At 39.7% G+C, this 26,438-nt stretch overlaps 1 protein-coding gene across 1 annotated transcript in view; it reads left to right on the top strand.

Annotated features, from left to right (window-relative positions):
• Positions 1–24,701, top strand: part of SUCO (SUN domain containing ossification factor) — a 72,378-nt gene extending 47,677 nt beyond the window's left edge. Inside the window, exons 14-24 of the mRNA XM_065409617.1 lie at positions 873–964; positions 2,661–2,726; positions 5,622–5,696; positions 9,793–9,892; positions 11,214–12,404; positions 13,846–13,933; positions 15,684–15,788; positions 19,139–19,293; positions 19,996–20,087; positions 23,547–23,602; positions 24,255–24,701. Of these exons, the coding sequence (XP_065265689.1) occupies positions 873–964; positions 2,661–2,726; positions 5,622–5,696; positions 9,793–9,892; positions 11,214–12,404; positions 13,846–13,933; positions 15,684–15,788; positions 19,139–19,293; positions 19,996–20,087; positions 23,547–23,602; positions 24,255–24,701 (2,467 nt within the window). The remainder of the gene's footprint in view (positions 1–872; positions 965–2,660; positions 2,727–5,621; positions 5,697–9,792; positions 9,893–11,213; positions 12,405–13,845; positions 13,934–15,683; positions 15,789–19,138; positions 19,294–19,995; positions 20,088–23,546; positions 23,603–24,254) is intronic.
• Positions 24,702–26,438: the final 1,737 nt, after the last annotated feature.

The following is a 26,438-nucleotide window of genomic DNA, read 5'->3' on the forward strand; positions in this document are numbered from 1 at the left end:
GCATAGTGATGCACCACTCAGGTGCATGTCCTAATCACTGGGCTGTGGGTTATTCTGATATGGGGCTCCCTCAATGTCTCCTGTTGAAGCTGTTCCACTATGGATAAATAATTTTAAAAAGTCATTTGAGCAGGGGGACTGGATTTTGGGTCTTCCACTTCTCAGGTGAGTGTTCTAACCACCAGTCTATAGAGTCAGTCCCATGTTTGCAGGTTCTCTCTTGCCCAATGAATTTTTCTTTGTGAATCTAGCCCTAGATAACTCAAAGGTACAAGCAACAGCCCCTCACACCCCCTTAAAGTCTCCTAATCCTTAGGATTTTCATTTTCCCAATCTTTGAACCTGGGACCTCTGGCACTGTAAGCCAGAACCATACACCATGGCCTTTGAGTTAGCCTTGAACATGAGGACAAGAAACTAGAAGATAGTGTAGGAAAACAAGGAGCCAGTGGAGGGATTCAAAAATCAAATGACATGGTCACTGTTGAGCAAAGAATGTGGTCTTAGAATCTGCATTTTGAATGGAAGTGGGGAAGAGGATGGGACTGTGTGCATCAGGGAGGCCAGAGGAGGAGCATGCAGTAATCAAGACTAAGGATAAGGGTCTGAATGAAAGTTCCAGTTGTATAGATGTGGAAAAGGTATTATTTTTTGGAAATGTTTTGGAGGAGTTAGCGACAGGATTTGGTTCTAAATGCAACACTTGCAGAGTGCTAACAAATTATTTTTTGGAAGTGAGTTTGGTCAGCTTATGGAAGGTGTCAGTTTGCTGACTGGCTAACCAAGGACAAGCATTGCTTACGTAATACATATTTATGGCAGTAAGTACAGCAATTAGATTTTTGCACTCAGTTTTAATTAAATGTTTATAGGGTGTTTGGCACTAGTATGGTTGAAGAATATGAAGAAATTGCTGACTCCCAATACCAATCAGAACGACAAGAGCTGTTTGATGAAGACTATGGTAAGCAAACAGAAGTAACTGATGCTTGTTAGTCATCAAACATACCTTCTGTACTTGGTGATAGCTAGCATTTTTCCCCTACCTGTGCTGAATGTTTTATTCTGAAGTTAAGGATAAAGATAAACTAAAATAATCCTTAAAGTGGTAAAATCTGCCAGAAAATTAGGAATGTGCTAAAGGTTATAAGCCTATTACAGGAGTGGGTGGGTGAGGTACTGTGGTTTGTGATGATACGATGGTTCCTTCCGGCCTTAGTCTATGAATCTGAGTAATGTGCCCATTTTCAAGGCCTGTTCGAACATCCCATTAGGCCTTATACAACCTACTGTTCTTCATTATAAACCTCTGCAGATTGTTCACTTCTGGGCACTACTGTCTGAGTTGGTGAGAATTACAGTAGGCTGGCTGAGCATATATACACCTCCAGCCATCCTCCCCAGACCTGTCACCTTGGATGTTGTGAGCATGCTTCTCCCTTTGTGAATCCTCAAGCCATCCTTCATCCACACATAGATTCACATGGTGACAGACATGCTCTCACTTCAGGTGGTTACTGACCCACTCTGAGCTGGCAACCATACTTGTGATTACCTCTGCTTCAGATGCAAGCCCTGACTTCTTGCAGGACAGAGGGGAACAAAAGTGAGCTTAGTTTTGAAAGGAGGCAAGACACAGGAACGTAAATGAGAAAGATAGAACGGTGAGGGAAGGAAGACACAAAGCTGGTCTTGCACATACAGTGAAGGAAATTAGACAAAGAAAATAACAAGAATGTATTTGGAGTAAACATTGACTACTTTCACTCAGCCTTGTGCTGAAGCATCCCATTTTCATTCTTAAAGGGAAGAGAAGTGTGGAAGAGGTTTTGCTTGGCTGAGGAAGATAGAAATGTGTGGGCATGCTCTTTCTCTTCCTACATCCCGGCTTCCAAAACATTCAGGGAGTAGCTCCGGCTTCTTCACTCCCCTCCCCAATCAGAAATGTTTGTTTTTCACTTTGAAAATCTAGTCAGCTTACTTCATAGGAGTTTCCTGCAAGAGCTTCCTTCTGAACCTGCAGAACTGCCTTAAAAAGCACTATCTGTAGTTTATATAAAGGGACTGCACCCCTCAACTGTCTCAGTTCCTTCTTGGTCGCTGCAGAGAGATAATGGAACTCATCCTGTCGTGTCTTCAGGCTTAGACATTTCCTTAGCCTAGCTTAAGATTTATTGTAAATCGCTAATAGCTTGCTCCCATGTCCCCGGAGTCCACCGTCCCTTGCCAGGACTCTCAGGCCCTGAGGCTTGCAGAGACTTCAAGAGGTGTTTCTCTTGCCTTGCAGTCAGCCCTGAAAGGGATGCCCATGTTTTGTGCTTCCCGTGTCTTGTTGAAACCCATTTTTTAACCAGATTTGTGGTTTGCTGTGCCTTTATTTCCTGGGTTAAGGGGGGGGGGGGCAAGAGAAGAGATCTGAGGTTCTAGACTCCTCTGGCTTCAGTGCCTACAACCTGATACTCCAGTGAGCTCTTTGACAATATCAGTGTCCTTTTAACCCCGATTTACAGTAACTAGGACAAACTAAAATTGAAGTTTATTTTTACTTTGTCAGACTCTTTGCATATAATGCAAACCCTAGACCTTGAGGTGTATTTTCACTGTTCATAAGGCATGTAACTTTCTATTGTTGCAGCAATATTTTCTTTCATTTTAAACAGATTATCCATTGGATTACAATACAGGGGAAGAAAAATCTTCAAAAAATCTCCTTGGCTCTGCTACTAGTGAGTATAATTGCATGTTTCTCAGAACACTTTCATAATGCTGTCTAGTAATAAAATGGTTTATTTTATGTGAAAGTGAGATTCCACTTTATTGTGACACATTTATTTCATTGAATAATGGGAAAAATCATGCTTTTGTAATAATTCAGATTTAGGGCAAAATTTTTCAAACTCCTAAATGCCTTAGGAGCAGACTGAGACGAAGTGCCTCAGTCTCTTTTTTGTAAATAAGACTTAAACTCCTAAAATACTTAAAAGCATTTTTGAAAATTTTACTCAGTCCTTTTCTCTTAGCATCAGAGCAATAAGTATGTTAACTTAAGTAAATGAAAAGTTGAATGTGACTCTTTTTTTAAAGTCTTAATTGTTTTGTTAACAGTGCAGTAGAACCTTGATTATTAAAGAGGATAGAGTTGCCTGAGCACCTGGCTAAAGGGAAAGGATAGAGAACCACTATATGTCTCTGAGCCAAAGTCTTTATCTGCATAGCATAGCTTCTTTATCCGTTCTTAAACCAGTCTGCTTTTGAGGGAGCTGATGGCTCAGGCACTTCTCACATTCTTCCTCTTTAACCAGTTTCATTTAATCTGGGTGACTGTACCTAATCTTCTGAAAATAAGTGAGATTTAGTGAACTAAGGTGACTAGTCATGGCACTACTTCAGTTTTAATGGGAGTCCTCAACTTCAACTGCATTATTTTAAGATAATAGCACCAGTCATCCTACGCTTCTAGAATAATTGTTGCCTCATTGAGCTTGTTCCTGTCTATCAAGGTTAGTGATCTAGCTTCTGCATGCACAATGAATATTACTTCTGCATAGTGCTCAAACAGGTTAGTAGTCTTGTATCTGCATGGGCAAGCATTTTTTTTAATCCCACACTGTACAAGTTTGTAATGCTTGCTTTCAGTTTTTCCTAGAATGTAGCTGTGGCTTAAGTATGAAAAGGTCATGGCCAGGAATGTTGCACAATGTCTTAGTGGGAAGGAATAAATTCCCAAACAAACAGCAGTCTATTAATAAATGTTAAAGTGCCAAATAATGTTGGGCTTTCAACTCAAGAAGCAGCATGTTAGTTTTCCTGATGCTGCCCCGTTTATCCTTTTACCAGTCGTTAGTCTTGAGCTTCCCATACCCAGAATAGTGTTGATAAAGTACTTTAAAATATAATGCTATATATGCAAATACAGGTGTATGTAACTTAATACGACTACAACTTCGATGGTGTGAGAAGTGCAGTGACTTTCTTTAATGGATGTCAGATATGTTTTTAGAGTGTGTTTAGTATGCCAAAGTCTGTTTAGAAACCAGTGACTATATAGCCATTAAGTACTCAGTAACTCTTACTTAGTCTTGGCTAGTAGTCTGTTTTTGAGACTGCCATTTGACCAGTACTCTGGGATAATCTGCATTCCTTTTTTTGAAAACCTTTGTGAGGCTTGCGCTTGGGCAAACGTAAGAGTGACAAAAGCGGCCTCCATTTAGTCAATCTAGTACAATGCCATCTCTAATCTCAAGTAGTGAGGCTAATATCTATGTAACAGTAGAACCCCTAGTTATATGAAGGGTAAGGAGGGAAGCATCAGAAATCTGATTAGGGATTTGGATGATCATAAGAGCTGTCTTGCAGTCTCTCTGGCCATATTGACCAGGGCAGGTAGCTCTTGTGCCCTCACTCCTTCTCTTCTCATCATCTGGAAGATTCACAGAGCAACTTCAGTTGTCTCTCTTTCCTCTGTTTTACATGCCGCAAGGAATCTGGTTCAGATTTCAGATCTGAGCTGACTTATGTTGGTTATGATCTCTTATAAGGCATTTAGCAACTACAGTGGTAAGCATGGAATAAAAACCTTAATGAACAGATAAAATTCATGGTGTTCAGGAGTGTAGATCTCTTGAGCTTTTTAGACTGCAAAAGCACTAGTCTAATCAATCTTACCAAAACCCAAATACTTTTCAGTAATTCTGGTTCTTTAAAGATATCGCTTGATAGGATGGGTAGGCAATCAGAGTAAAAAATGAAAATGCGGTTTTTTTGGTTCTAGCCTACTTGGGCCATTTATTTATGCTTTCACCTCAGGGAACTCTTTCCTTCTATCTCATTGAGCTGAAAATGTTCTAGAGGACATAGAGGCACTGACAGTTGAGCTTAATCTACCATTGACTCAGAGGACTGAATTTTTTTGAGTGCTAGAGGGATTTCCACCTGGAAGCACAAGTTTCAAGAGTAGAAAACCAATTCAATACTAATAATATCACAAAAACTCTTACCTGGAATTCTGCTTCTCTGAACTTTTCTGCAGTCTGTAGTAGATCTCTTATCCATTGTGGACCTGTATTGAATCAATAGATACAAAAAGATCAATAACCTTCCACCAACTTTGATAGTTGCTTTTATGGAAAAAGTGAAGAACAATGTTTCTCAGCTCAGATGGAAGAGGAACATTTTGCCTCAATTGTAGTAGGATCTTTACTGCCACCACCATGTTATTTAGGAAATATGTTAGCAGCATGTTTAGGAAACATTTTAATTGACTTTTCTGCCAACATATATTCTTGAAATAAAACGTATATTTACAACTTCCTATTTTAAATATGGTTGGAAGCCAGGATAAACCTTTTAATTGAGAGCCCCACTGGTAAAGATTTGGCATAATTTTGCAAAATAACCTAGAAACCTATATTTGAAATTATGTCAAGCAGAAAACCCAACCATTTTTTTTAATGATGAGACAAATAAGGCGGGAGTAGGAGGGAATAGATGACTTGTTTGGACTGGAAAAACAAATTGATGGATCCAAGGTTAGTCTATGCAAATGAATGGGTAGATAATAGTACAAATTTCTGTGAGGATTTCTGGTCATGTCCTCTCTGATCAGTCATGTTTTTGTTTAGATGCCATTCTAAATATGGTGAATATTGCTGCTAATATACTTGGAGCAAAAACCGAAGAGATTTCTGAAGCTGAAGGTAAATGTTATTTCCTTAAATGCATAATTTGTTAATTTATTAAAAGATGCAGGATTTTAAACATGTTATAGATTCCTTGTTTCCTACCTTCATTCCTCCTAAGGACTTTGGGTGATCTGAGTGCAGAGTAGTTCAAGAGTGGAATGCACACGTGCAATCACTTAGAGTGCATGTGCCCCATGCACAGTCATCGGAAACTCTTCCCTCAGTGGTATCAGTCAAGGTGGCTTGAGCACCCCTTCCATCGCATGCTGGTATAAAGGGCCCAGCTATCTCAGAGACCCCTCACTTCCTTCTTACTGCCTGTGATGGTTGTTAAAATTGCTTGGCTGCCCTAGCAAATGCTCTGTGTGCTCATTGTAAATTCATTGTACAGTAAATAATTTTCTAGATTTTTATAGTTGATCAGTCCTTTGTAGCGTGGATACGATTAGTTACCTTCAGTTCCCAGTTTTGGGGTTTCCATTTCTCAGTACTAAGGATGCCTCGGTCACCCGGGTTCAAACCCTGTATCTTTTGTGCTAGAACTTAGCCGTCCTGAATCGGCACTGAGTGCTTCGGTGTCAGTTAGGAGTGCACTTCCTATCGTGCCCAAGACCTGGCACTGCTCACCCTCCCCAGTACCTAAAAAGAGGCATAAGACCACTAGACAGACCACTGAGAGAGGAAGATGGCCAGCACCAAATCTTCTAAGTATAGGGAGTAGAGTACAGCTGAAACCTAAGCACTCCTCTGCTCTGGTACGACTGAAACTGGCATCATTGACTCTAGCACCAAGGCAGGTACCATTGAGTCCAGGACCAAAAGGGCCCCTTCTATGTCTGCAGTACCACACAATGACCTAAGACAATCTTAGTATTGATCAGGCCAGAGGTGGTTGTGGCAGCGAGAGATCTGCTGAGCCTATTGATACCATTATCCACGGCAGTGCAGGAGATAGCGCTCCTGGTACTGGCAGATGGAGGGGTGTCAGTGTCATTGGTGCATTACTTGGTACTGCAACAACCTCCTGTGCCTCAGACTTCCTACCCGTCGGTATTGTCGAAGGGGAAGCCTGCAATGTTGACTTCTCTACATTCTTTGCCAACTCAGCACTGGTCTCAGACACCATCACGGGCAGCACCCCTCTTGGTCGGCAGAGGGTGATTCGCTGTCCTCTGAATGAGAGACTGGTTCCTACTTTTCCTAACCTTGGAACCAGTCACTCTATCCCCCACATAGGTGTTACTCCCCTGGGTTGCCTTTGAGATCCTCTGGGTGGAATGGGATTGGGCATCTAGCCAAGGAGTCACTGAGACCCACTACCAGCTCAGTGGTCCTTTCGGAACCTGTGGGGATTTTCCCCAGTTTCTATGTCCTACACAAGTTGTTCCTTCTCTGTGTACTTGGAGATGCATGGGGAGTCTACTTGCCAGGAGCTGCCTGGTCCTCAGTCTGGTATTAGGCCTAGTACCAGGAAAGGCAGAGGCAGTTCACAAGGAGCTGTGGGCTTCTGTGGGTTTTGCAACTCAGGATTGCCAACCAACAATCTCTTTTGGAATATTATGATTTTAACATTTGAGACTTCTTGTTAAAGATTAAGGACATGTTGCTGGTGAATGCTAGACAGATGTTCTCTTTAGTTGATGAGGGGCAATCCATACTGAAGTTTGCTGCAGGCTGAATTAGATGTTACAGACTTGGCTGCTAAGTTTTTTTGCAGTTTCCATGCACAGGAGCTCTTGCCTGCAGTCCTTGGGGTTTCCGTGTGAGGTCCGACAAACAATTCAAGACGTACTTTGAAGGGTCCTCACTTTTTTGGAGCAGACAGACTTTAAGCTCCATCAGTGGAAAGATTCTGGAATTATTTTAAAGTTTTTGGGATTGTATGCTCCTGTCCCACCCAGGAAACTTTCTCCCGCAGCAGACCCACCATTACGCTGCTGCTCATCAGGACCTGCAAAGAGTGAAAAGTAGAGGTTATAGACACAAGCCGCTATGTCCTTTAGCTTCTACATCAATGCTTGCTCCATCTAGACCAGGGGTGGGCAAACTTTTTGGACCGAGGGCCACATCTGGGTGAGGAAATTGTATGCAGGGCTGAGGCAGGGGGTTGGGGTGTGGAGTGTGGGAGGGGGTGCGGTGTGCAGGAAGGGGCTCAGGGCAAGGGATTGGGGCAGAGGAGGGGTGCAGGGTGTGAGGGGGTTCAGGAAAGGGGGTTGGGGTGCAGAGTGCAGGGGGGCTCAGGGCAGGGAGGGGTGCGGACTGTGGGAGGGGGCTCAGGGCAGGGGATTGGGGTGCAGGAGGGGTGCGGCAAGGGGTTGGGGTGCAGGGTGCGGCAGGGAGCTCAGGGCAGGGGGTTGGGGTGCAGGAGGGGTGCAGGGTGTACGAGTGGGCTCAGGACAGGGAATTGGGGTGCACAGGGGTGCAGGATGCAGCAGAGGACTCAGGGCAGGGGGTTGGAGTGCAGGAGGGGTGCGAGGTGCAGGCAGGGAGCTTAGGGCAGGGAGTTGGGGGCAGAGTGCAGGAGGGGTTCGGGCTCTGGCCCGGTGCTGCTTACCTAAAGCGGCTCTGGAGTGGCAGCGGTGCGCACCAGGGCCAAGGCAGGCTCTCTGCACGCCTGCCCTGTCCCCAGCCCCGTGCCGCTCCTGGAAGCTCTGTGGCCCCTGGGGGTGGGGGGGGGCAGAGGTCTCCGTGTGTGGTGCCGTTGCCATGCCTCCAGGTATCTCCCCTGAAGCTCCCATTGGCAGCAGTTCCCAGTTCCTGGCCAATGGGAGCTGCGGGGGGAGGGGGGAAAGGGGGGGCAGTGCCTGGAGGCAAGGGCAACGCATGGAGCCCTCTGCCCTCCCGCCCGGGGTCCGCTTCTGAGAGCAGCGCAGGGGCCAATCCCGCAGGCTGAATCCAAAGCCCTGAGGGACCGGATCCGGCCTGCGGGCCGTAGTTTGCCCACCCCTGATCTAGACACCCAGGGGTTGCTAAACAGGCATTTTGATGGGTGGCTCAAGGACGCCATACCAGTTTACAACTTCTTAGTGCTTGGTCCCTGCCTACTTCAGACCAATGGGTCTTAAGTTCTGTGCAATTTGTTTCTACCCCTCCCTCCCCCTCTCTCTTCAGGGACCACTCTCTCAAGGGTTTCCTCATCCAGTAGGTTGTCTCCTTTGGGTGGGAGCCACAGAGGAGGCGCTGTAGTGTCTCAGGGGGAAGGGGTTCTATTCCTGTTTGTTTCTAATCCTGAAAGCCAAGGGAGGTCTAATTTTAGACCTGCACCCCAACTCAACAGATATCTCAAAAAGCTACAGCTTTACATGGCCACCCTGGCTTCCGTTATTCCCGCCCTGGATCCTGCTATGCAGCCCTTGACTTACGAAGCCTACTCTTATGTGGCAATTTATTGAGATCACAGAAAATATCTGATTCATAATGAAGCACTCTCGTTACCAGTTCACCATGTGGGTACCGCTGAGGGAAAATTTTCGAATGACTCTGTACAGCGTGTACACACACCAAGAGTGGGATGAACATGTGCAACACATTTTGAACAACAGTTACTGTGTTTTCTCTCCTTTTCTGTGATTTCTTTCCCCGTAGTGCTGCCACCATAAACACACCCTCCTGACTAGGGAAAAGATGCTACTGTGATTTCTGTGGCTATTCTTGATAGATTAAATAACATGGGGTTCTGCATACCAGTCCAGATATCAGTTCTTTGTGTCAAAATCTGCCTGATGTGGTCTTTAGCCTGTAGCTTTCCACAACCTTAGTTATAGAGACTAAAAAATCTTTCTTCTCCCCTCCTTCTCCATAGAAATACTTCAGCACATTTTTCATATGCAAAACCACATCAACAGGTGTCCAGTTCATCTAAATGTAAACATAGAGAATCGGTATCTTGTTTATTTAGTGTAGTTTGTTCATTGATGCTACTAAACAAATGTTTATAGGGAAAATAAATATGCCTGGTTAACGAGAATTCAGTTTTTTGAGCATACTGTATTAATGTTTCCTGTTTTCTCACCTATTTTTATGCTTCCTTCCTGTTGACTTTTGTGGTATTCATGCAGCTCTCAGGAAGCTGCTTATACTAATTTGATTGTGGTTCCATATACTTTAATAGGAAATAACAGTATGTCTGAAAATACCACTGTTGCTGCTGCCACTGCCACTTCAACAGATGCACCAAAACTGCCTGAACCAACCCTTCTTCCTTCACCAGAGTAAGTGATTTTGTGTGTTAAATTTAGTTCTAATGAGGTAGACCTTGGCCATGACTAGAAATCTTCTGCATCAGACTGCTAGACTTAGGCCCTTGTTTATACTAGAAAACCCTAATGTAGACACACTTGCATTGGTTGAAACCTTGCCTATACAGGTACTTGGGCTTGACTTTAACATACTTTGAGGTTCAGGTCTCTCATATTTGTTGATAGAGTTTTCAGAATGTAGTTACTGTGTATTGCAATAGTCTTCACTGCATGAAAGTATATGTGTAAAGTGATTGATTTTTCCAGGGAAAGCTAAATTCTTGCTTGACTCAATGAAACCATTGTATTGTACCTTTCTTTTTAAAACAGGAAGTCAAAGGTTCTGGGTCAAACTGTTTTTTGTGACCCCTGAAACAGTTGAACAAAACCATAGGCTGTAATTAGATTGTTTTACAAACAATGGACAATATTCTTAGGAAATATAAAATTTCTAAAAATTCAGCCCAGAGAGTAGACAATACATTAGACTAATTCACTTCCTTTTTTTCTGGGCCCTGGGTTCATATCTTAGCTTATCACAAGTGAATTGCACTCCATACATCTGTGTCATGCTGGCTGTTGTTGCAAAGAAACTTGTATATTTTGGAGGCTAGGAAGGCCATTGTTGAGGGGTTTTAGTTTTGAATATTAAGGAATTTAATACTTGCTTGGCATATTGACACTTCAGATCAGACTCCAGACAACTTATTCTTTCTCCATTAATTACAACAATTTGGAATTGAGGTCTGCTTTGGAACCAAGCCTGGAATTCTTCTCCTCCTCTTTCTTCCCAGCCCTTAGTCAAGTTTCTCTGGATCTGATTTCTGCTCTGCCTTATTGTTGCAGGCTACCTCTACTCAGTCCCATGTAGAACTGGCTCTAATAGGGAGGACGAGGTTCTGTGCAATTGATACACTGTTCTATGGGTCTCCGGTTTGAGGAACCAACCTAGAAAATATGTATCCTGATACACGAAAATAAATTTAGTGATCTCCAAATTGACATTTGTCCATGGTACAAAGCCACTATGTGATTTGGCACAGTTTTCAATTTTTGTTCAAGAGAAGGCTATGTCTGGAATAGTCAGGGATATTAAACCAAGTAGGATTGAGATGTATTGCAGAGATAAATAAGTGATTTATTTAATTGTAATGGCTCCTGCTTATACTATTTCTGACATTTATTAACTGATATTAGTCTTTCCTGAGCATCACTTTCATGCATTCATTTTTTTACAACTACCACCATATCCTACAAAGCTATATCCTGTGCTTATTTTAACTTCTGTTTGTAGGCTTGTAACTACAGAGATACCACAAGTAGATAAGGAACAATTAATCAAGGAACAATTAGTCCTGGAATTAACAAAGGAGAGCCCCATTGTTCAGCTAGTTCAAGAGTATGAAGAGGAGGCAAGTCAGTCAACGGTGACCCTGCTGCCTAGTGATGAACAAGAGGAAGAAACATCAACATGGTTTGAATCTGAGACAGAAATCTATTGCTGTGAGCTGGTGACAGTTTGTTGTATTTCTAGCTTTTCAGAATATCTCTATAAGTGGTGTTCAGCTGCAGAAGCTGTTCATCGGCAACGTAGCAAAACTTCTGAGAGCAAGCCAGGGGATTACTCTGTTACCATTCAGCATTCACAGCCAGTTCCAACAGAATCTTTACATGTTTCAATAGACGAGCCTCTGCCTGAGAAACTAGACAGTGAAATTACAGGGAGAGTACCTGGATCTACTATTGCAAGTGACTTAAGCAGTGTACTCCATGAGGATATCACTAACCAGACTATAGATTCTATTGAATTGGAACCCAGTCATCCTCAGACTGTCTCTCAATCTCTCCCCTTAGAAGTGACTTCTGAAATTAAGCCATTATCTACAATGGAGGTCTCCTTGGAGCCTACAAAACATGAGGCAGCACAGTTAACTTCCCACATAATTTCCCAAGAGGATAGTGTTGAGATACATACTGAAGCAGAAAAGAGAGCTGAGAGTTCTGTTTCTGAGAAACATGCTGTGGTCTCTGAAACAAACATTGTCAGTGAATTCAAGGAGATCAGCACAAGAGAGACAGATTCTGTCCAAATCCTCTCAAAACCTACAGAGACTGTACCACAGCCTGAATACACAATGGCTACAGTAGGCAATGATGTTGGGGAAGCAAAAGTGAGTGCTTCAGAAATGCAGAAGCAAGTACTGTCTCCTGTGGTAGAATCTTCTGCATCAACAGAAATAAAATATGATGAGCAAACAACTGAAGAAGCTTTTCTAGCTATTCCTGTTTCTGGTGGACAGCAGAGAATGGCTACAGACTTCTATGCTGAATTGCAGAATTCCACAGATCTAGGTTATACTAATGGAAATCTTGTTCATGGGTCTAATCAAAAGGAGTCTGTATTTATGAGACTTAATAATCGTATTAAAGCCCTGGAAGTAAACATGTCTCTCAGCAGCCGCTATTTAGAAGAACTTAGTCAAAGGTAAGACTCCTAATAAATTATGAAAATCCACCTTTATCATGTCTAAAATGTGTTTAACACGACTCAGCCGATGATTAGAAAAATCTGTAGGCAACATGCTAACATGTATTTGAGTAACTGATCAGCAATGTAAAGTTTTTTTTTCAGACAATTGAGAAATAACTGACCATTGATAGAAGCTGCCAAAAGTTTAGATTTCTGTATCTGAATTTTTCCCTATTTCAGGCTGCCACTGAATTTTATATTCTACTGCAGAATATACAGTGTTCCGTTTTTAAGGAGTTTATGTATTGCCTGGGGATGTGCACTAATCCTTCTGCAAGCCTTCCAGAGTAGGATCTGATCCTGCTGCCTCTTCAGTCAGTTGCAGAAGCATCCAGGCCTATAGTAATTTCCCTTACTAAGTGCGACAGTTTGGTGGCTTGTAATTCCTTTTTGGTTAATACAATAATGTTAAACTCCTGTGTTTGTGTTTTAAAAAGAGATGGATAGGGAGGGGAACACAACCTGCAGATTTTAATGAAGTTAGTATAACTATTCACACCTCAACTGCTAGCAGAGCACCTCACCCTCCCTGATTGAACTAACCTCGTTATCTCCATACTGATTTATACCTACCTCTGGAGATTTCCATTACTTGCATCTGAAGAAGTGAGGTTCTTACCCACGAAAGCTTATGCTCCCAATACTTCTGTTAGTCTTAAAGGTGCCACAGGACCCTCTGTTGCTTTTTACAGATTCAAACTAACACGGCTACCCCTCTGATACTATTCAATAGTAGTTATTTTTGATGCATGTATGGGAGTAAAGGTTGGTTAATCTTCTTGTCAGACACTAATTACAGAATCCTTTCTTAGTAAAGGCTATAGTTATAAATGTTTGCATTTCTCCTTTTTGCTGCTGCCTCAACACTGAAAGCTTTTTGCAGTGCATTCACCCTAATGTATGAAGGGTGAATGCACTGGGGAGCAGGCTCAGTGGTTTGAGCATTGGGCTGCTAAACCCAGGGTTGTGAGTTCAATCCTTGAGGGGGCCACTTCAGGATCTGGGGCAAAATCAGTACATGGTCCTGCTAATGAAGGCAGGGGGCTGGACTCAATGACCTTTCAGGGTCCCTTCCAGTTCTATGAGATAGGTATATCTCCATATATCATATATTATATATTATATATTATATATTATATATTATATATTATATATTATATATTATATATTATATATTATATTATATTAAAAAAGTGTTACCTGAGAATTAAACGAATAAAGACAGGAAAACAGCAAAGTTGTTCCAGACGGTGGGAAACTTCAAAGGAGAGGGGTTTTCTCCCTAAAACTGGTGAGAGGGCAGAGAGGAAGTTAGTATTAGATGAATGGAGGAAGGTGCTGTGGTGACAGTCTGTGAAATTGTAGTCTTTAATATGGAACCCAATTCATTTTATAGGTACCGAAAGCAAATGGAAGAAATGCAGAAGGCTTTCAATAAGACTATAGTAAAGCTTCAGAACACTTCAAGAATAGCAGAAGAGCAGGTACGAATTGCTTCTTTTTAGGAGTAGGTGACAGTATATCTTAACCAAGAGATTCTCAAGAATGTGTAAAAGCTTACAAGGACAATGTCAGTATTTTTAAACTTTTTGTTTAGTGACTGTATTGAGCACAAATCTTTAGAAATAGTCATGTTTTGTTACTCTAAAACAGTTATGTAAAAGCTGCATATTTGATATTTTTCTATTTAATGTCCTCCCATTTTTCACTTTGTAATTATTGTTCTGTAATTAAACTTTAGGTGATTTTCTTTTTCTGTAAATTAGTGGGAAGCTCAGACTCTTTCCTTTCCATCTTAATTTCTTAAATTTATTTTTCGAGAAAAATAAATAATTGGTATAAGTAATCTGAAGGCGATGGATACCATTTTCCAGAAGGGCCTCCAAGTCCCATTTTCAAAAATTATTTAAGCACTTCTGTTTCTAAATCACATAAGCATTTTTGAAAAATTTACCTTGTGTTTATACAGATCCATACCTGATTACTTGCTTCTTTTGGACTCCTATTTTCAGTCCTTATAAATGTAGGTCACCCTGCTTTGAAAAGGAATGAATTGACAGATGCTGTGAGAGGTGTTTGAGGGGCTGGGAACCCCCTGTAGATAGTCATGGTTGCGTAAGAGTTTCCATTCCAACTCCCTGCTTTCAGTAATTTAAAGCTTCTGAAATGTATTTCAGCTGAAATCTTCCAGGCTAGGTCTTGGTCCAAAAGTGACATTTCTTTTGAGAAAGTTTAAGCAAAAGTTTTGTTTGCTACACTAGTGCCTCCAGAAAGCACAATACACAAGGAAGGTGGATGAAAAAAAGTATACTGGGAAGTCTTATATATCAGCCACATTAGATAAGGCTTTGCCTCAGACTTGTTTTTTTTTTTTTTTTTTTTTTACATATGCTGTACCTTCCTTAATGTATTTAGAGGGTGAAAATTGAAACTGCTTGAGCATGCTTTAAATTGATTCAGTAGTCTCCCTACCCCAAATGTACTAAAGTAGTTTGCAGAGCAATTGGCAATGCAAGGTAATAGAAGCAATTAGACTTCAAACACAAGGTTTTTTTTAAACATCCTATTTCCACTAGGTCCTTAAGCATTTTAAGCATCATCTTGTCAAAATGTAGTTCTTGACAAGTGACTTACCATAGCAATATAAATATCCTATCCCTGATAACTGTTGAAATTCAGGGGGAAAATTAAGAGTTCTAAACAACGTATCACAAGTATTATTGCATTCAGACTTTCACTGGAAGTCTTTTAACTACTGCTATTTGAACACATGTTAAATCCCATTTAATGAACTTATCATAAATAAGATACATTGGTTTCATTTTTGTAATGCACTTTACAGAAGGGAATAGTTAGAAAGCATCATAGTGGGATGTATAGTATAGTATTACAAAAGATTATTGGATGCCGTTAGAACTCTTAGAACTGCTGAAGATTTTCAATAAAGCTTTTCATGCAGAAATCTGACACAGCTAAAATGTTGCTTTTACTCTGTTTCAAGTGCTGTGTAGAGAATAGCTTTCTGCATTATAGAATAAGATCTCCTAACTACTGTAAACGTTTTCTTTGTATTTAGTCAGCATGTAAGCGAATTTTTCATAAGCCTATGGCTCTGTAGTGTCTGTTGCCTTCGTGGATAAAATGGAATTATAATTTGATAAATAGTATGGTACATGTTAGCAGAATCCCACATATTGAACTAAGTGGGGATAAACCAACTTTTTTTAAACACAGGATCAGCGGCAAACAGAAGCCATCCAACTGCTACAAGCACAGCTGACCAACATGACACAGCTAGTTTCCAATTTGTCAACAACTGTGGCTGAACTAAAACATGAGGTAATTAGAATTTAACTATATGGCATGAGAGACTTTTGTATAAAATATTTCTTGGGTTGTTGGTGGCTGAGTCTTGCTGGGGTACAACTGAATCTGCAAGGAGATGCAGGTAGCATTGCTTTCAGCCCCCTTTGGCTGCCAGCCAAGTATTTAGTCAGTGTGAGTTTTCTTGATTGCAGCAGGACTGCTAATAAAATAGCTGCTGAAATATGGGGAAAAGGGGCTGGAGGAGTATAGAATGTAGTAATGGGTGGAAGATTAGGTATTAGGTTGACCTAATACCTGGAGCTCATGCCTTTAATGGTGAGGGCTTTTGGTCAAGTGAGGTGGAGAAGCAGCAGCTCACTCTCTGATGCATGGTGCCTCCAACTAAAATGAGACTAGGCAGCTAATATTTAAATCTTTGTCTTGATGAATACCAACAGATTCAAAGAGAGAAAACAAAAGCAATTAAAAGCCATTTAATAAAAATGTCATAACTAAACGTAAAACCAACACTATCTATTCATTTTTAGTTATTGAGTATCAAGTCATTGATTTGCAGGATCAAAAGAATGAAAGGGACTTTCAGAAGTATGCGTGGTATTTCTTAATCTGCATAGAGACAACTGGAAAAGTGTTAGTTTACCTTTTCATCATAGTGCTGCTAAGGATAAATAAAAGACTAATATTTCAGCTTCAAGGCAAATGAACAAGAAGATAGAGAGGAAATAACCATTTACAGTTATTCTCCAATCTTTGCCAAGAATTCAGGATTATTAATTATTCTGTGGATTCCCATAAATTATAGTGTAGCAGAATTACTGGGCCACATATAAAGTTTCTGTAATGGACCGAAGGAAAAAGTTGAAATTCCATGGAATGCCCCTCAAAGATATTTGTTTAATATTAACAGTCTTCAAGGGCCATATTGCCACAGCTGTGGTCAACAGAGGCACTTGAGCAGGATCCCTGTCGTTAAAGAGTGGGAACAGCAGGCAGGGCATTCTGTGAAGGCTTCAAGATACTGGAACTTGCTTCACTCCCCGGGGTCCAATATAGCTTGAGATTGGTGAATTTCTGCGCATGCTGCCAAAGACATCTTTTAAGGTGTTTGGAAAGGGCTGGGAGTGTTTCCAAAAACAATAAAGGAATAGAAAGGAGTTTCTGTAAGTGGCTGGTTCGCAGTGTTCCTGTTAAAATGATTACTTTAATGCTTCTGGGGTTTATTGTATCAAGGCGTCTAGAGCCTTGGATAGGCATCTTTTTATATTTTAAATCTAAAGAAATATAATTTAAAATAGAATGCATACTGCTTTTTTTCTGATTAGCTGATGACACTTGGCCTTAGGTGGTTGTGCATTCAGTTGGTTGGGAATTGTGAAATAGCTCATTATGCTTTTAATATAATATGAATGGCTTAGCACAAAACTCTAAAAACGTTTTTTAAAATAAACATGGAAAGGGTAACTAGAGCTAGAGCTCTCTTCCCCCCTCCTCCCCCCCCCCCAAAAAAAAACTCCAGCAGGAATAATTCCCCTTTGATTGTAAAGTAATGCCCTTGGATTTCAGATTTTCGGTACGATAATAGCAAGCTTAATAAAGTTTGTCAGCCAGTGATCTTCAGAATCAAGAACTATTTATAATGTGTATACATTTAAAAAAAAAAAAATCCTCCCACATAGATGAGGCATGGTAAGGTACATGCCCCTTCAAAGTTGATGAGTGACCTTTTAAGGGATCGGCTTTATATAAAATAAGATTAACCAGGTTCCGTGGAGTAGAACAGTTTCTTTTTTCTTCAGAGAAGATAGTTTCATATTAAAAATGTTCTTACATATCTTAATTTAGGTTTCAGATACATATTTTGATATGCTCTTCATGGGAGAAACTATAACTCCATCTGTTTAGAAATCACCTAACCTACTATGAGTTCTATTACAATTTGAAAAATAAGCATTTGTTTAGTATAGAAGATAGTGTACATTTCTTTTAATGAGAAGTTGTTGTAATCTGGGCAGTGTACTCAAATATCTCTTCAAAGTTGTCCTGAAATTCATAAGAACATAAGAGTGGCCACACTGGGTCAGACCAAAGAGCTATCTAGCCCAGTATCCTGTCTTCCAACAGTGGCCAATGCCACTTGTCTCAGCGGGAATGAACAGAACAGGTAATCATCAATTGATCGATCCGTGTCGCCCATTCTCAGTTTCTGGCAAACAGAGGCTAGGGACACCATCCCTGCCCATCCTGGCTAATAGCCATTGTTGGACCTATCCTCCATGAATTTATCTAGTTCTTTTTTGAACCCTGTTATAGTCTTGACCTTCACAACATCCTCTGGCAAAGAGTTCCACAGGTTGACTGTGCGTTGTGTGAAAAAATACTTCCTTTTGTTTGTTTTAAGCCTTCTGCCTATTAATTTCATTTGGCGGCCCCTAGTTCTTGTGTTATGAGTAGGAGTAAATAACACTTCCTTATTTACTTCCTCCACACCAGTCATGATTTTATAGACCCCTATCATATCCCCCCTGAGTCGTCTCTTCCGAGCTGAAAAGTCCCAGTTTTATTAATCTCTCCTAATACAGAAGCTGTTCCATACCTTTTCTGAATCATTTCCAATTCCAATATATCTTTTTTGAGATGGGGCGACCACATCTGCACACAGTATTCAAGATGTGGGAATACCATGGATTTCTATAAAGGCAATATGATATTTTCTGTCTTATCTATCCCTTTTCAATGATTCCCAATGTTCTGTTCGCTTTTTTGACTGCCGCTGCACATTGAGTGAATGGTTTCAGAGAACTATCCACAGTGACTCCAAGATCTCTTTCTTGAGTGGTAACAGCTAATTTAGACCCCATCATTTTATATGTATAGTTGGGATTATGTTTTCCTTAGCATTTTGTTTCCCAACATTTACTTCTTGTTGACATCCTGGCAGTTGCCAAACATCTAATAAAGGTACATTGATGAAATATCTTAAGGCCATGTATGAATGTGAATGTGTTTGAACATGTCTTTAATGCAGCTAAACTTTTATCTGATCTTAGTGCTGTAAAATGTACTTTGAAAATGCCGGGTATACTGGCTTTAATGGCTGTCAAACTTCACTGGAAGATACACTTACAGCATATTAAATGCCAGGACTTGACCTGTTGGCTAGATAGCAGACACTTAACGTTGAGAAATGGATATTATGAAGTGAAACAGAGGGAAAAAATCCCTGGAGTTGATTTGAAAACTGATCTATTCATTAAAGTTTACATGAAGCTGAACATGTTCATGATGTAACTGCTAGCTCCATTGTATTTAAACTCCTCTTATTTAATCTTTAGTTTTTATAAATAAATCCAATTATTTTTCAGGTGTCTGACCGACAAAGCTATCTTGTGATTTCTTTGGTTCTCAGTGTCATCCTGGGTTTGATGCTTTGTATGCAGCGTTGCAGAAATACATCTCAGTTCAATGAAGATTACCTCTCAAAAATCCCCAAAAGTAATCACTACCCAAGCCCCAAAAGGTAATCCCTGACATTTTAATCAATTCTTACGTTATATTTACACTTTTTATGTAGCATTTGATAGTTGCTCGCTTTATTTCCATCCAGTTGAATGATGTTTGTCCATTTTAATTATACCAGTCTGTGCTTTTATGTCAATTCAGAAGTTTGGGTTCTGATAAGCAAAAGGCATACCCTTTTACATCTAGACTTCTATAAAAGAATAGTTCCTTTGAAGGAGTTTATACAAAGTAGCACCTTTTATTTGCAATAGGGTCTAACATCACTAATGTAGGAATGGGATCAGATCCTGGATGTGGAGAGAGAGCACTGCATCTCACTCTCCAGCAGCTTTCTTTGGCCATCAGAAAGAGCACCACTGGCAAAATCCAGAGCAGTTTTGAGAAACCTTGCCATGGGGAAGGCTTGCTGCAGTGTGAAGGTGTAACACCGACAGAGCCCAGTCGCCGGCGGGCGGAATCGAACCTGGAACGTCTGGAGCTAAAAGCCACATGGCTGTTGACTAAGGCTGTAGAGCAGTGTCTGTGTGTGTGTGTCTCTCTCTCTCTCTCTCTCAGTGGTCTTGGTGCTATGAGATGGGACAGAGCACCACACCCAGGAGGTGTGTGGGTTACAAAAATATAAGGAGTGGTAATGGGGGAAGGAAGTGGCTCCCAAGAGAACTCTGGGAAACGGAACTTATTGTGTTTTTTGTCATTACAGATGTTTTTCCTCCTATGATGATATGAATCTGAAAAGAAGAACTTCTTTTCCACTTGTCAGGTCCCAATCTTTTCAACTAACTAGCAAAGAAGGTATGTTTCATGTACAGCTAATTCTTCCTAGTGATGGTTGTAATGTCTGTACCATATGAGTTATGCATTGTAGATGTATGATCATGTAGTTTATAAACCAGTTTCAAAAAAGGTAATCAAGAAGCACTTTACTTGTACACTACTGAAGTCTATCACTGTACATTGGGAAATACTGAATTGAAGTAGTTCAGTGGGTAATACTGTTTTTTTTTTAATAGTCTCTAAAACAGAAATTTATAAAAGTTCTCTGAGTTCAGTGCAAAAAATCAATTGTTTAGGGTTACTACAGTGGAATTAACACAAGCTTTCATTTGAAAAAATAATCTTAGAACATTTTACAAATGTAAACAAAATGCTAACTACACAAGGTCAGGCACCTCAAGAGTAAAAGCACTTTATTTTTAATATTTTAAAAGCAAACAGTGATGCTAAACAGATTATTTAGGAAAGAAGAGGAGAATAGCAAGCCATTGAAACTGCAGGGAAACTTTAGATGGGCAAAATGTAATAAAGTTGGAATTTGGTTAAGACAGGGTCTAACACTCTTACAGAAATACTTTGATATTTATAAAGATAAATAGGCAGGACTTTGGTTTTAATGTCTCCTCCATCTTTGTACATTTGGGGCATTAGTTCAAAACTGACTGAGCGCATGCACCGTTTGAAGCCTATAGCACAGTAATCCATTGGCCTGACCTTGTTTAGCTAGAAAGTGGAGGTCAGAGTGCTATGTGATACTACTGCACTATATGCTCACTTTAACATAAGACTCCTCAGCAAACCAAAAAATTTTAACTCCTTAATCTTGGAACTTTTAAAAAGAAATACAAGGAATGCTGCATGCTTTACTTAAAAAATAAATAAATAAAAAGAGAGAGAGAAACCGTTTGGCATGAGTTACACAGCTGAATTTGGAGTTTCAGAAGTAGACAAGCCTATTCTTTAAGGCAGTCATGAAACATTTTTTTCCTGTAAACCCTGACATATAGTACTTAAGTTTTTGCTGTTCTAGATTAACATTGAGTTGGATTTCCATTTTTTGGTAGCAAGTGGATACTCTGATACCAGACTAGTAAAAAAAATTCTCATTTGTCTTGTTCGTTTTTCTATGTCAGCATAGATACTGGCCAGCAACTATATTTCCAGTCTCTTTTTTTTAATCCCCCATTTTAGTGTACATGAACCTATGTGGAAACTACTTCCTGCTTCAGGAGCAGAGTGTCAGAAAAGAGTAAATCAGGAGAGTCCAGTGGTCAATCACCAAGCCTTGAAAATAATCAAGTGGGGGTAGAAATCAGACATTGCAGAGCTGAATTCTTACTCTAAATTAAATGGAGAGCACGTTTATATTTGGGAGTCTTATGAAACTGGGTTCATTTTAGAATAGTATTGTCAACATTGAATAAACGAATTGTGGTTCAAAGAATATTGCCAAATATTTTTAAACTAAATGAGGGCACAGAATATGTAAACTAACCTCCTATATAAAACCTGTGTATAATTATAGACTTAACTTGAATTTGACTATTGTTATACCTAGTGCCTAAATGCTATGGTGGAAGCTTAATTTTTTTTCTCAAAGTTCAAGATTTTCTGAAATGTGAGCCTAAATTTAAGCTCCTAAATAAGTGAGTACACAGCAGCTCCCATTCAATCCATACTTCATCAGAAATGTGCACTTACAGTACTCCATACTCTGCAGAGAAGAATGTGTGTTGTTAAATCAGGCATCTGGTTGAGTTTATATAAACTGGGGGATACTAAATTCAAAAAAGGTAATGTTCTGAGAGATTGCTGTTGAGAGTGTTTTTTCCATTCTTTTGGAGGTCCTTGATGATACTGAGTATACATTTACAAACCCCTCCATTACTCCCCACCAGCAACGGCCAAGCAAAAATATTGTAAACATGTTTTATTTGATATGTTCAATAATATAATATTAAATACCAAGGACTCTACCGTAGTTAGATTTACACTTCATATCTCCTAAATTTGGGGTCACTGTCTTTAAGGAGCTAACATCATCTGCACCTAGCTGTGGAATCTGCTGGTATGTTGCTATTTTTGGAGGATCACTTCCCCAGATCATGTATCTTCACTCTCTAGCACTCCAAAAGCGGGGGGAATTAGCTCATAACTAAGCCATATTATTCTAAGGGGAGCTCTGGAAGGAAAAATCTGAGCCTGATAGAATGTTGACCTTAACTTTAATTTACACTTGTCAGTATCCACAACTCTCTATGTACTGGCATGTTTACAGTTTGTGTGTGTGTATCTGAAAAAAATAAATCCAATATAAAATATAGCATTCTATAATATGTTGATTTGTAACAACCCTGAAGGAGTTTAGGTTCCGAAAACATTTTCCTCAATGTTTTGGCTGCCCAGCTTGAGACCATTTAAAAAGATCATAACTCTCGGTGGTGCTGAACACGTCTTAAAATGGCACAAGCTGAGCAACCAAAATATTAAGGCATCCAAATTCACTAGTGACTTTGCCTCTTTCACAGATGAAATCTTTTTTCCAGCTTTCATGTTAAAGGAAAATGGAATCCAATTTCCTCAGATCAGCGCCCTGCTAAAATAAATGAAGTGCTGCTAATCGCCAATTAACGAAGAAATTGTGCTTTTTTTCCCCCCCTTGTGCTTATGGTGTGAGCCAAAAGAAACCACACAAACAAAAGTGAGAGTGAATTTCGAAAGTGTAGTTATGGAGACCACCTAACGCCCAAATTACTTCCTTTACTAATATCCTACCTGTTTGGTGTTCTACACCTTCGTGCTTGGCAGCATGATAATGAAAATATTGAAGGCATGGTATGCTGCTGTCGTGTCAGTCTGTTTCTTACAGCCCTAGGTACACATTGTGATGCCTCCAATTATACCCTGCTACACACACATGCTTTCTGTTACGTAGCATTAACTCTTATTTGTCATGTGACCTTTTCCAAAATATTTCTGCAGAAGAAACAAACAAGCAAGTTTGTTTAATACTGAGCTTCTTAGGAAGATGATCAGTGAACTTCTAAGGAGAATTGTGCAAGGAAGCCAGAAAAAAGCACCTTTATTTAATAAAGAAATGCTTAAATCTGCCCCAAATACAGGGTACTTGAACACTCCCCTCTCTTCCCTCTGAAAATATATTCTGCAAATCTTGCCTATGGTCTAATCCTTCAAATGAGATCTGCAATTGCAAAATTATATAATTGGGTAGAAATTAGCTACTCTGGAGAGAGAACTTTATACTGAACGTTTTGGAGTTTACTTTCCATGCACATGCATCTTGTTAATATCTAATATCTAATCCATAGTATTAAGATATTTGCATGGAAAGCAGAGTAATAGTCCTTGGGAGGAGGAATGAAATCTTCTATATAGTTTCATGGTTTTAGAAATTAGCGTCTGTGGTTTCAGTTAAATTTTATTGCCCTTTCATATGTAGCCTTTCTTTTCTTATAGTGGATCCAGATGACTTCTACATTGTAGAACCTCTGAAGTTTTCACCAGAAAAAAAGGTATAGTAGCTTCCTTCCAGTTTTTGCAAGAAAAAAGTGTTTTGAAAACACTACCAGTAGATGGTGCTTTTGTCGGTCACTTATCTACAATCAGGCTTGAAAGAATTAGGCTTTTATCGGTAAATGTCAGTAAATACTGATTTCACCATACACACACAAGCTGATAATAAACATTTACATCAATGATAATAAAAATTTACAGATAGGCATAGCAAGAAAAATGCTGCCTGAGAACTTCAGTTTGATTTAAAGATATTTACTTTGTGTATTTTGCCATGTGATGTTGATGATTTGTTTTACAGTTAAAGCTTTAACTTTTTGAATTTCAGCATCTACAATTATTAAAAAATTCTGGCCCCTCCCCATAATTTACTGCAACTGTGAAAATAAAAATAAAAATTTAAAAATGCTTAAAAATAAACATCAGTATTATCTATCAATTACAAGAGTTCTGCCAAGCCTATGTATGGCCTACCAGTATTCATACTTGATATTAACAGGAGTACTTGTGGCACCTTAGAGACTAACAAAGGTGCCACAAGTACTCCTGTTATTTTTGCGGATACAGACTAACACGGCTGCTACTCTGATACTTGATATTATTTCCTGTTTGCGTTGCACAATCTAATTGTTTCCTTTTTTTCTGCTTTAGAAGAAACGTTGCAAATATAAAAGTGAAAAGATTGAGACTATCAAACCAGCATCAGAGCCTCTGCATCCATTAGCCAATGGGGAAATAAAAGGAAGGAAACCCTTTACGAACCAGAGAGATTTCTCTAATATTGGAGAGGTATATCACTCCTCATATAAGGGTCCTCCATCTGAAGGAAGCTCAGAAACCTCATCACAATCTGAGGAATCCTATTTTTGTGGCATTTCAGCATGCACAACTCTGTGCAATGGACAGACCCAAAAGACAAAAACTGAGAAGAGGGCTTTAAAACGAAGGCGGTCTAAGGTTCCAGACCAAGGGAAGTTCATAAAAACTCTAATACAGACTAAGACAGGATCAATGCCAAGCCTGCATGACATAATCAAAGGAAACAAGGATATAACAGTAGGAACACTTGGTGTCACAGCAGTTTCTGGACAAATCTAAAACTAGTCGAACTTCTCATACAGGAGATTTTTTGTTCATCTGAGAACAGTCTGTATCTTGTGGGAGAGTGGTGGGAGAAGAGATGAACTAACTGGAAAGTATTCAGAAATTATGGTTTCTGCCTCTTTTAAATAGATGGGATTGTGTCAATCTTGGTTATGAGTTTCAGCTTTACAAGGCTGACGACTTCCTATGTGGACAGCTTAGGGGTGGGAGGGATCATTTTATAAAGCTTTTTTCACAATTACTGGGGCAAAGATTGTTGAAGCCCAGTTTGTTGGGTGGAATAGGGATAAAAGCTTAATCCTCTTCCTTTAGCTTTGTTCCTATTTCTTGCACCTTCCCGTATTTATGTGCCTTTTGTCTATTTATAATGCCACTGGAAGAGGGAGAAAGATAAAACTGTCATTTGATTTCTTTTGTAACTTCTCTCGCTTTTTTGAGGATGCAACACTACAGTGCTGTAAAAGGACGTGTTGGCGTTCAGCTGGACTCAGTAATGTGGGCTGGATACTGTAGAAATACTAACATGGTAGACTTGCTGATTTAGATCTCTGTTTTGAAAACTCACTTGGGGAAAATATCTTGTTAGAAGGAATTGTAATGCCATTAATTGCATTTTTAATCAATTTCAGATGTGTATTTTATTTAGATGCGTTAAATTAATGACAGCTGTACAGTAACACTCACTGTATGTGAAGGATCTCATACTGACAAACATGCCTTTGTTTCCCAGACTGACTTTTGGAATTCTCTGTTACGATATTTAACCAAAAAGGATTGATGCTTTATTTTGGTCACTCTGTTTTCTGTTCTAAGAATTTGGAAATTGGGGTCTATCTACAAGGGGAAATGTAAGGGTGACTAGGTACAGCTGAAGATATAACTATCCTAACCAGTGCTGGGTACAAGTGCACATGACAAATGAAAGTGAGTTTGCCAAGCCTTGAAGTCTAACAGCTCAAGTCTATTTAAAAGTGGATATTTCCATAAAGTTTGCTTTTGTATTGGCTAACACATGTGCAGTGTGTGTGTGTGTGTGTATGTATGTATGTATGTATGTATGTTTTGGTACTTTCATATGAGTTTTTTTATTTTGACCATGATTGTATATTTGGATAAAATAGAATGTGTGACTGCATAAAATGTTGTGAATGTGTAGCTGAGTGAATGGGACAAAAGGTTATTCCTTTTTGAGAGGAGTTATAGGTTCATGTTGTAAAACTAAGTTAACTTATTAAGCACTTTTAGTGGTACCCTTTTTTAAACAGATCGAATGCCTTTTCTGGGTATTGTATGTAATGTGACTTATTTAAAGCCTTTGTTTTTGCTGCTTTCATGTTAGTTTATAAATACTTTAAAGTGATGTACTTTTAGAGTCGGTCTGCACAATTAGCCATTCAGAGCACATGGATCTGATTTATAGAACATGTAATCAGAAAGAGCTCCAAACAAGAATGAAGAAAAAATGTTTATACTATCTGAGTGCAGCATACAACATTGTGGAACAAGAATATGTAACTACAGAGCTGTAGTGCCATTAGAAACTGTGAATTTCCAAATAAATCTGAACACTTGTCTTATAAATTTAGTGGCTTTTCTTTTCTTTTATAAATCACATGTTAATGGGTTGAAGCTCAAACTCATGAAGCAGTGTGGTTTAGTTCATAGGGCACTGGACTGCGGCCCTAGGAAACCTGGTTCTTCGAGTGCTTGCTCAGGTCGATTCCATTCTAG

Source organism: Emys orbicularis, chromosome 8 (genome assembly GCF_028017835.1).
Source record: "Emys orbicularis isolate rEmyOrb1 chromosome 8, rEmyOrb1.hap1, whole genome shotgun sequence".
Classification (NCBI taxonomy): Eukaryota; Metazoa; Chordata; order Testudines; family Emydidae; genus Emys; species Emys orbicularis.